The sequence below is a fragment of the Siphateles boraxobius genome, unplaced genomic scaffold (assembly GCF_051911475.1).
Source record: "Siphateles boraxobius isolate OS27281-9 unplaced genomic scaffold, OSU_SipBor_1 130, whole genome shotgun sequence".
Taxonomy (NCBI): domain Eukaryota; kingdom Metazoa; phylum Chordata; class Actinopteri; order Cypriniformes; family Leuciscidae; genus Siphateles; species Siphateles boraxobius.
In genome coordinates this window covers 3,393,048-3,405,000 of record NW_027508734.1, presented here as the reverse complement: position 1 = coordinate 3,405,000, position 11,953 = coordinate 3,393,048, and the positions used below count along the sequence as shown (strand labels likewise).

Genomic DNA, 11,953 nt, shown 5'->3' with positions numbered 1-11,953 from the left:
CTCGCAATGAATGGAATGTGAGGAATGCTTCAGTACACATAGAAAAACCTAAAAATGCTCAGAATACAAACTAAAAATGCTAAAACTTTACCAAAATATTTTTTAATATATGACAGACACATTCCTAACATGTGTATAAGGCCATCAAGAGTCATGAAATATCATGTTATATTATTATTCTTCCACAAGAGGCCGGCAAAGACACCCAGTGTAAGATATTTTGAGCTGAATTATAAGGGTTATGTCTGAAATTGTGTGTTATTTTGAACTTAAGTTGAAAGAATGTGAGGAATGTGCTTAAATTACAATTTATTTATTTATTTATTTATTTATTATTTATTGATCAAATCTAGTAATTTAAAGGTAAAAAAAATAAAAAAATAACAAAAAATCTCCCCAAAATGTTCTTTTAAAATAGAAAAAAATATTATCAAAATAAAATAAAACAATCTTTCTGGACCAAAAAAACAAAAAAATAATAATTTTGTCATTTTGACCTGCGAGGGAGGGATGAGAGTTAATGTTTTTCAACACCATTAACAATTCTTTAGTGTGAATTTTCCTGCATAATAATGATCACAATGCTGTTAAAATGAGGTTTATATCTAGTTTAGCATGTCACACTGCTTGACATGTCATGCCAGCTACCCATTATTAATTATCTTTCAATATAAATGCATGAGCGTTGTTTTATCAAGCGTGTGTGTGTGTGTGTGTGTGTGTGTGTGTGTGTGCAGGAGCACAGTGTGGAGACGCCTCACGGTGTGCTTCATGTGACGGTTCACGGCGCCGGGAACGCTCGCAGACCCGCCATACTGACCATACATGATGCGGGAATGGACAGTAAGTGTCTCACATTACAAGTAACGCGAGTTATGTAATCAGATTACTCTTTTTAAAGTAACTAGTAAAGGAACGGATTACCTTTAAATTTTACTTACTTTTTAAAGCTTTTTCATGATTGACTGACAGCTCCTGGCCTCATGTTGAGAGAAATCTGGAGTAAGTTGTAAGATGGTTATTGTAGTTCTAGACTTAGGGAACGTTTACACGACAACGATATGATAAAAACGAAGAAGTTTTCCGTGTACAGACGAGACCATTGTCAAAACATTCACACGGATTCACGAAAAGGATTAAAAACGCTGTATTCTGCTGCCAGGCCAGTAGATGGCGATGAAACACTATAGACTGAACACGTAATACGCCTTCATAGATTCATGTTTTTGTTGTTTACATGACGTTTTCAAAAAACGTACACGTTTTCAAAAGTTTGCGTTTTCAGGCGCCCAAAGCGACGTTGTCGTGTAAATGAACGGACAAAACGCATAAAAAGTTTTACGTTTTTAGTTGAAAACGGTGTCGCGTAAACAGCCCCTCAATGTGAACATGCATTTACTCATCTCACACATCTGCACAAAAATGTATTGAGTATTCCTCAAAATTAATAAATAACATGAAAGGCAAACTAAGAATATTATGCAAACCTGCAATAATTAATGATGTTAAATAACTCAAATATACTTAATGCATTTAATTGCACTTTATTAACCAATGTCTTTGCTGCTGACCTTCAATGATCCACTCCTGCCATTAGCAAAAATAACTTTAGATAAACACCACATTTGTGTTTCTTTTTCTTGTTGGTTTGTATGATTGATGAGCTGAGTTTAATAATCCTTTACCATCTACTGGCCTTTTTACAGCGTTTTTAATCGTTTTCGTGGATTGTTTTGACAACGTTGTGGCGTGTGTACTAAAAAAAAAGGCAAAGGAAAAACGTGTATGTTTTTAGTACATCATTGTCGTGTAAAGGCACTGTAATGCTGCGTTCACACCGGACGCGAATTGAGCGTCAAATTCGCGCCTGCCGCGTCTAGTTATACGCGTGTACACTTTGAATCCATTCGCGCGTCAAGAGCGAAATTGACGCGCGTAAAAAACAAAAGTTTGAAGCGAAATTTACGCGCGTCACGCGCGTCGGAGGCGAAATCTGTTGGCGGCCATCTTTTTACAAGACGGCTAATGTTGATCGAGCATTCATCGAGAGAGACACCGCTCTGTATTTGCTCTGGAGAGCAGAACAGCGGCGTAGGGATCATCGTTGCCGTATTTGGGTCCACCAGACCCTTCGGAGGTGAACCAAGTTTGGCGAATTTCACCATTTGCTCCTGGAGCTGCGCCTGGATGACGGCCGCTTTCAGCGGTACTTCCGCCTGTCCCGCGCCCAGTTTGATGACTGTTGTCACGCATCGGAGCGAGGATCACCCTCGCCCTCACACACCTAATCTGTCATTTATTTTTGTTTTGATGATAAATAGAGCCAGCCTAGGCTACTACAAAAGTGATTAAACTGTCCTGTGATTTTTTTCCCTCACACAACACAGACACGAACTATGTTCTTGCACTAAAGTACTAGGCTATGTTGGTTCTCTTTACATTACAATAATAATAATGTTTCATATAATCTAGATTAGATATGGAATAAATATCATACAAAATTAATGTCTCATATATTAAAATCAAGTTTTTATGTGATAACATATTTACTTCACGTGACAGCAGCAAGCTGGCTCCTGATTGGTTAACGCGGCCCGAATTGACGCAGAAGTTCAGATTTTTCAACTCGGGCGGCAGACGCGAATTCGCGTCAAACGCGTGAATGCACAAAATGCACCATTCGCGCGTAAAGCGCGTAACGCGCCATACGCTCAATTCGCGCCGTTCGCGCGAACTTGACACGCGAATGAGGCGTATTCGCGTCTACCGCGCCGCGCTCCACGCCTCATTCGCGCCGCAGGAATTTTTTACGCGCGTAACGGGTCTTTGCATTGACTAAACATTGAAATCACTCGCGCCTGACGCGCTATTCGCGTCCGGTGTGAACGCAGCATCACGGTACTGATCCACTTTTGCGACACGACTGAAGCGTGGTGTCGCACGCCTCTCCACATTTGTAAATTGATGGGCGTTCCTCAAGTTTACCGCTATGGCCGTGGTTTTGACCCAGCGGCCAGTCTAGAACAAAGGCCCCTCGAGAGACTACTTCTATTGGATAGACGCGTCGCGTTTGACGGATTCATTTGCATAAAGATGGGCATCGGCCAGCTTTTTGACGCGCAGCATTTTTCCAAATGAAGCGCCGCCTTCCCGGGATGCTTTGCGGGCGCGTTAAAGTCACGTGACGTCACCCATAGGAATAAAGCGGAGTGCGGCGCGACTGAAGTGTCGCACGGACAAGTGGATCAGCACCGTTAGAGTGTTGAACTCTCTTCTTCTGCGATCTGGAATAACAGCACAGCTGAATGGTTTGTTTGAGTGGCGCCCTCTACTGTACAGGAGTGCACTTGCATTTCCTTCCGCCTGAGGATTATTCAGTTCACTTTCAGTATAAAGGGCCTTTACAATTGGCAAGAATAGACCTTTATTTTTAAAAACAAACAATCAAGCCTCAGCCAGGGGAGAAAAAGTAACACAAAAGTATCATAATGCATTACTTTCCATAAAAGTAACACACTTTGTTACTTTTTAGAGTAACAGTAATAAACAGTCATTTTCCCCAACACTGCTGACAGAGTAAGACATTTTTTTTAAAGAAATAACACAACTTTGGTTTTGCAAAACACACCATTTCCACAGTTGTACTTTTAAAGAATACAAAAGAGCTTAAAAATAGTTTTGTTCGCTTAATTACACATCATCCTTATACATCCAGTTATAAACAGCAATCCTTTCTTCAAACAAGCAAATATAGATTTAATTAAAACATAGGAAACGCAAATGACTGATCACTTTTAAAACTCATTCACTGATACTAACAGATTCCCCAATGGACATTTCAAAATAATTTTTTAATTTTTGACGCCACTGACCCCTAAATATGATGTTCCCTTTGCGATTCTTTCAAATCTTTAAGACTTCTTCTCAATCAAGGCTGTATTTATTTTATCAAAATACAGTAATGATGTGAAATAAAGAACAGCCTTTATCTGAAATAGAACTCTTTTCTATCATTATAAATGTCGATTTTGATCAATTTAATTTGTCCTTGCTGAATAAAAGTAATAATCTCGTTTTCTTTTTTTAAAGTCTTACTCGCACCAAACTTTTGAATGGTTTTGAATCACGGTTTCCTAAAAATATGAAGCAGCGAAAATGAGTTTCAACATCAATAATTGTGCAACGAATCAGAATTATTTTATATTAGAATTATTATTTTACTGATTTCTGAAGGATCATGTGACACTGAAGACTGGAGTAATGATGCTGAAACTTCAGCTTTGATCACAGAGTAATAAATTACACTTTACAATATATTCACATAGAAAACAGTTAATTTAAATCGTAATAATATTTCACAATTTTTACTGTATTTTACTGTATTTCTGATCAAGTAAAAGCAGCCTTGGTGAGCAGTAGAGACTTTAAAGCAGTGGGACCTATAAAGCAGGTGTCGGAGTGACGACAGAAGAGATATGGAGTAAAAGTAACTCAGTTGTTCAGGATTTGATAACGTGTGCACCGCTGGCGGTGTTGTGACGGTGCCGTGTAAACGATCCCTGCGAAGTGAACGGGAACACAGTGGACGACTTGGACAGGTTTAACCTCGAACACTGCAAAATTACACGCGATGACCACGTGCGCGCTCTCAGTTTGGAGTTGAACTTCACACTGTCCGTTTCTCCAAACGCTCTGAACGATGAACACCCTGAACTTCTTCATGCTGACACACAAGTTCTGTGAGTCTCTGACGCCTCCTCCCTTACAGACTCCCACAATGTCATTGGTGTCGTTCTTATGTACAAAAGACCGGTGAGGATTTACGCCACAAAGACGCTTTTTCTTCAGATAATCGACCCAAGCGTGCTTCTGCGACGTGTCGAAATTATATCGGAGAATGTGTTGGTTTAAAAAATCACGATAAGTGTTTAGTTGTGAGGTTCCCCGACAGGGAAAAGGCCAGCGAGAGAACATCTCGGGTGTATCGGCGACGGCTGTGGCGTTATCCAAGCCTTCACTGAACACCAGCGTCACGAGGAACACCAGGACAAACACAGATCTCATCCTGAAAACACACACACATGTTAATAAGAGAACAAACACAGGCTTTTTCTACATTATAATGCAACTATAAGGAGCAATTACGTGGCCAAACACATCAACAGCATTTGCATTGTGTATTTAGGAATGATTACTTCACAGTCTATAATGATATTCAACATTATTTATAGCTTTATAACTTTTGAAAAACAAATCTGAGGCAGTTTAGTTGAAGATTGGACAGACTTTGTTCAAGTTTCAAAGTAATATTTAAAGATTTAAATGAATTTAGTTAAGTAAATAACTTTTGAAAACATTTTCAAATGATATAAATCAGATTGAAACTGTAGGGCGAGTTTTAAAAAGTACGTTTTTAATACAATTGAATCGTCATTGTTCAGATTCAGTACCGCATTTGCATCGTGTATTTAGGAATGATTACTTAACAGACTATAATGATATTCAACATTATTTATAGCTTTATAACTTTTGAAAAAAAAAATTGTTGAAGATTGGACAGACTTTGTTATAAATAACAGTGTGTGAATCAGTTCAAATGGCATTAAGTTTATGATTGACCTTGAAAAAAACGAAGTAATATTAAAAGATTTGAATACATTTCGTTAAGTAAATAACTTTTTAAAAGTATTTTTTTTTCCAGATCCAAATTTGTTAAATATCCAATTAAAACTGCAGGACGAGTATTAAAAAGTACACTTTCAATAGAATTTAAGTTTATATTTATTTTTATTTAGCCTCTATTTAACCAGGATTTAACCAGGATCTCTTTTACACGAGTGTCCTGGCCAAGATTATAGAAATACGCATATAACAAACAACAGTACGACACACAATAAGATATCATTAAAAGTACAGACTTAGAAGCATTTGCAAATCTTGTTCTAGTGCATGCGTAAGTGTTTTGAAATTGAAACAAGCTGAAATACACCAAATGATTTTGCCTCAATTTCATTTGAAGAGAGAATTTAAAAGCTGTGTTACCTAGATTAGTTCCAGCTGAAGGTACATGGAGATTGTAATAAGACGCAATGAATTTTTGTTGAATCATGCATAAGAGATAAGGAGGTGAAAAAAAAATGCTTTGTGTATCAATAAGTACCAATGCATTTTCCTTCGAACAGCAAGAGAAGACCAAGTGACTCTATAATGCACAATGATGCTTAGAGAATTTACAATCCCTAATAAATCTTAAGGCATCGTGATACACAGCGTCCAGAGAGGCAAGAAGAGAAGATGCTGATACACACACACACACAGTCAGGAATCGGCGAGAAAGTCGCAGGCACAAGATTCTTCCTTGCATTAAATGAAAAGGAAGATTTACAGGTGAAACTTGAAAAATTTGAATATCGTGCAAAAGTTCATGCATTTCAGTAATTTAAATTAAAAGGTTAAACGAATATATTTAGTATAACTATATACATATGCATGATTATACTTTTCAGAGGGCCGACATTTCTGTATTTATAATCCTTTTTTTTTATTGATTTCATGTAATATTCAAATTTTCTGAGATTTTGAATTTGGGGTTTTCATAAGCTGCCATAATCATCAAAATTATAACTTTTGCACGATATTCACATTTTTCGAGTTTCACCTGTATTTATAAAATAAAATTCTAGCTGCTTCTTTAATATACATATTTTTCTTGTCTTTTTTTAAAAAATGTAAGGGTCAGTATGATTTTTTCATAGGTCAGATTTATTAGACTTTCTGAATTCATTATAACATGCAAAAACACCTGAAAGGAGTGTGTTTACCTGTTGAGTTTCTGCAACGCTCGAGTGATGAACGAGTGTCTCTTCTCTTCAGTGACGGAGGGATATTTTGTGCTGTCAGAGAAAAATGTGTCAAACTGTTTTAACAGTTTCGCTTCACTTGTTTCTGACATCAGCATTCGCTGCGGTGTACGCACACTAGTGTTCAAACGTTTGGGTCAGAAAGTGTTTCTTAAAATAAGTGTCTTCTGCTCACCAAGGCTGCATTTATATGATCAAAAATACAGTAAAAACAGTGACATATTATTAGAATTTAAAACAGCTGTTTTCTATGTGAATATATATTTAACTGTAATTTATTCCTGTGATCAAAGCTGAATTTTCAGCATCATTACTCCAGTCTTCAGTGTCACATGATCCTTCAGAAATCACTATAATATGATGATTTGATGCTCAATACACATTTATGATTATTATCAATGTTGAAATCAGTTGTGCTGCTGCTTCTTATTTTTGTGGAAATTGTAATACATCTTTTTTTAGGACTCTTTCAGAAGAACAGCATTTATTTTGACATATACATCTGTTGTAACATTATAAATGTCTTTACTGTCACTTTTGATCAGTTAAATTCAACCATAATGGACAAAATTCATTTCTTTAAATAGAAATTGCATACTGGCCCTCATTTTGAAGAGTAGTGATGAATAGAAAGAACAGCATTTATTTGAAATATAAACCTTTATAAATGTCTTTACTGTCACATTTTATAAATGTAAGGCATCCTTGCTGAGCAAAAGAATCAATTTCTTATCAAAATAATCATTCTTACTCCAAAATGTTGGAACAATAAACCTCTATTCTGATTAAGTCAAACTAAAGATAAATGCTTTATTACTAAACAGCTAAAGCTTTTACATAAGATAATAACTTGATGTGAAGAAGTTGATTTACATGAGATTATTAATCAAATCAGAGGCAATAGAGGATCATTCAGTGTCTAAACTGTAGGATTTATATTTTGCAGCATATTAATATAATAAACATAATGCAGATTTACCTTTGTGCAGTTCTTGAGCTTGTGCAAGTGGAAGCGTCTCGATGAGTGTGAGCTGAAGTTCAGAAAGCGTCTCTGTCTGATATTGTGTGAAAAAGAGGTGGTGTGAACATAACCCAGTGTTTTTCGGGAAATGCACCAGAAACCCTCTGGGGTTCTTCAGACCAAATGGTCCCGAAGAATTTAAATAAAAAAATGTGTAAAATCATAGCTTCATCGGAATGGTCCGACATTTGGTGATTTTGTTGGTACTTGGTATATGAACACCCCAAAAAATTGGGGACAGGATTTGAATAGTCTAAGTGGTTGTAAAAAAAAATGGTCACACAATCAGGGCCTTCGGGTCCAAATGGTCCCGCCATAGGAAATGAATGGGAAATTGGCAAAAATGTGACAATACAGAGTTTTTTTGTGCGTACAATCTACAAATCAGCCACGATCCAGAAAAAAAGCACACAACAGTGAAGGGGTGAATCTATAAAACATCAAGAGTGCAAAACAGACACATCCACACACACACACACACACACACACACACAAACACACTTTTATACATAAACAAACGAATAAATTCAGATTACATATGTGTTTTGCATTTTTAAAATGCTCAGTTTGTCCACCAGATGGCATCCATCTAATTTCAAAAATTGCTTTTATGAGGTCTAGGCTTGACTCTAAAATGAAATACAGCTTTAAAAAAAATAAAAATATATATTTTTTTATTTTTTTATTTATATTATATTCAATGGGGGGAAAATGGGTCATATTTATTGCATAAATATTAATTATAAATCTTAAATTATCTCAAAACACCAAAAAAGAAAAGAAAAAATATTATAAAAAACAAGTAAAAAAAAAAAAAAAAAGATTTTCTTTTAATAAATATGAATCAAACCCTTCCGGACCATTTGGTCCCGAAGACCCTGAGTGTGACCCTGAAATGAAGGACCCCTTAAGCATTTCTGCCATTAAGCAAAGTTTACTTGCCGTTTTTGCATCTTGGAGATTCTGCCTGTGAAATTCACACTGTACCCCAATACAAATGAGAATACAATAAAGTGACGCGTCTCTATAAACAGCCAGTTGTGTGAACTGACTTCATACATCCTCTAAAAATCCTCGAAACACCAGCGGATTCAAACACACTTCAGACATGATGAAGAAAAGTGACATTAGTGAAGTTTCTTTGCTGTTCACGTAGTAAACATTGAACACCGACTTTTTAAATAATTTTTGCAATTGTGTTACAACCAAATCCAAGCTTTAGGACGAGTTTTATAAAGTACATTTTCTATAGAATTTAACTGTATATGTCATAGTTCAGATTTTGTAGACTTTCTGAATTCATTATAACATTCAAGAAAGTCACAGAATAGTGTCTCTGTGTGGGTATTTCCGTAGTGGATATGCAAAAATACAGTAACATTATTTACACAATTGCTGTTTTCTGTGAATATACAGTAAAGGATCACATGATCCTCCAGAAATTAGTATAATATGATGATTTGATGCTCAATATACATTTATGATTATTATCAATGTTGAACAGTTGAGCTGCTTAATATTTTGTGGTTATTTCTACAGGACTCTTTGATTAATATAAAGCTCAAAAGAACAGCATTTATTAGAAATTAGAATCTTTTTTTTTACATTATAAATGTCTTTGACGTCAATTTTGATCAATGTAATTGACCCTTGATGAATAAAATGATACATTTATCTAAAAAAAAATATACTGACCCTAATATTTTGGACAGTAGAGAAGCATGTTATTCAAACCTCTATTTTAATTAAGTCAAATATGTTTTATTACTAAACTAGCTTAAAGCTGCAGTAGGGAGTTTTGAGAAAATGTTGACCTGAAAATTTGAACAAGCACAACTTACAGGTCCAACCCCCTTGCTCTCTGCTGCGCTACAGCCCTCCCTCCACAGCTCCTCCCTCCACAGCTCCTCCCCCACAGCTCCTCCCTCCACAGCTCCTCCCTCCACAGCTCCTCCCTCCATAGCTTCTCCCTCCACAGCTCCTCCCTCCACAGCTCCTCCCTCCACACCTCCTCCCACCACAGCTCCTCCCCCACAGCTCCTCCCTCCACAGCTCCTCCCCCACAGCTCCTCCCCCACAGCTCCTCCCTCCACAGCTCCTCCCCCACAGCTCCTCCCCCACAGCTCCTCCCTCCACAGCTCCTCCCTCCACAGCTCCTCCCCCACAGCTCCTCCCCCACAGCTCCTCCCCCACAGCTCCTCCCTCCACAGCTCCTCCCTCACAGCTCCTCCCCCACAGCTCCTCCCCCACAGCTCCTCCCTCCACAGCTCCTCTCCCACAGCTCCTCCCCCACAGCTCCTCCCCCACAGCTCCTCCCTCTAAAGCTCCTCCCTCCACAGCTCCTCCCCCACAGCTCCTCCCCCACAGCTCCTCCCTCCACAGCTCCTCCCCCACAGCTCCTCCCCCACAGCTCCTCCCTCCACAGCTCCTCCCCCACAGCTCCTCCCCCACAGCTCCTCCCCCACAGCTCCTCCCTCCACAGCTCCTCCCCCACAGCTCCTCCCCCACAGCTCCTCCCTCTAAAGCTCCTCCCTCCACAGCTCCTCCCTCCACAGCTCCTCCCCCACAGCTCCTCCCTCCACAGCTCCTCCCCCACAGCTCCTCCCTCCACAGCTCCTCCCTCCACAGCTCCTCCCTCCACAGCTCCTCCCTCCACAGCTCCTCTCCCACAGCTCCTCCCCCACAGCTCCTCCCCCACAGCTCCTCCCTCTAAAGCTCCTCCCTCCACAGCTCCTCCCTCCACAGCTCCTCCCCCACAGCTCCTCCCTCCACAGCTCCTCCCCCACAGCTCCTCCCCCACAGCTCCTCCCCCGCAGCTCCTCCCTCCACAGCTCCTCCCCCACAGCTCCTCCCCCACAGCTCCTCCCCCACAGCTCCTCCCTCCACAGCTCCTCCCCCACAGCTCCTCCCCCACAGCTCCTCCCTCCACAGCTCCTCCCCCACAGCTCCTCCCCCACAGCTCCTCCCTCCACAGCTCCTCCCCCACAGCTCCTCCCCCACAGCTCCTCCCCCACAGCTCCTCCCTCACAGCTCCTCCCTCTAAAGCTCCTCCCTCCACAGCTCCTCCCTCCACAGCTCCTCCCCCACAGCTCCTCCCTCCACAGCTCCTCCCCCACAGCTCCTCCCCCACAGCTCCTCCCTCCACAGCTCCTCCCCCACAGCTCCTCCCTCCACAGCCTCCACAGCTGCTCCCCCACAGCTCCTCCCTCCACAGCTCCTCCCCCACAGCTCCTCCCCAACAGCTCCTCCCCCACAGCTCCTCCCTCCGCAGCTCCTCCCTCCACAGCTCCCTCCACAGCTCCTCCCTCCACAGCTCCTCCCCCACAGCTCCTCCCTCCACAGCTCCTCCCCCACAGCTCCTCCCCCACAGCTCCTCCCTCCACAGCTCCTCCCCCACAGCTCCTCCCTCCACAGCTCCTCCCCCACAGCTCCTCCCCCACAGCGCCTCCCTCCGCAGCTCCTCCCTCCACAGCTCCTCCCTCCACAGCTCCTCCCCCACAGCTCCTCCCTCCACAGCTCCTCCCCCACAGCTCCTCCCTCCGCAGCTCCTCCCTCCACAGCTCCTCCCCCACAGCTCCTCCCTCCACAGCTCCTCCCCCACAGCTCCTCCCTCCACAGCTCCTCCCTCCACAGCTCCTCCCCCACAGCTCCTCCCTCCACAGCTCCTCCCTCCACAGCTCCTCCCCCACAGCTCCTCCCTCCACAGCTCCTCCCCCACAGCTCCTCCCTCCACAGCTCCTCCCCCACAGCTCCTCCCTCCACAGCTCCTCCCTCCACAGCTCCTCCCTCCACAGCTCCTCCCCCACAGCTCCTACCTCCACAGCTCCTCCCCCACAGCTCCTACCTCCACAGCTGCTCCCCCACAGCTCCTCCCTCCACAGCTCCTCCCCCCACAGCCCCTCCCCCACAGCTCCTCCCCCCACAGCTCCTCCCTCCACAGCTCCTCCCTCCACAGCTTCTCCCTCCACAGCTCCTCCCCCACAGCTCCTCCCCCCACAGCTCGGATTATAAACAGTTATGGAACATACACTAATAGGGACGAAACATCAACAATATGCTTTACATTGACTAT

General features: G+C 41.7%; 1 protein-coding gene and 1 long non-coding RNA gene across 2 annotated transcripts in view; one reads left to right on the top strand and one right to left on the bottom strand.

The window, feature by feature from the left end:
* Positions 1–11,953, top strand: part of ndrg2 (NDRG family member 2) — a 78,848-nt gene that overhangs the window by 24,992 nt on the left and 41,903 nt on the right. Inside the window, 1 exon segment of the mRNA XM_077227469.1 lies at positions 738–843. Coding sequence (XP_077083584.1) covers positions 738–843 — 106 coding nt within the window.
* LOC143736450 (uncharacterized) lies at positions 3,408–7,966 on the bottom strand. Its single transcript, XR_013203451.1, has 3 exons — positions 7,840–7,966; positions 6,822–6,893; positions 3,408–5,065 (listed from the first exon to the last, which is right to left on the bottom strand). It is a non-coding gene; the product is annotated as an uncharacterized LOC143736450 (long non-coding RNA).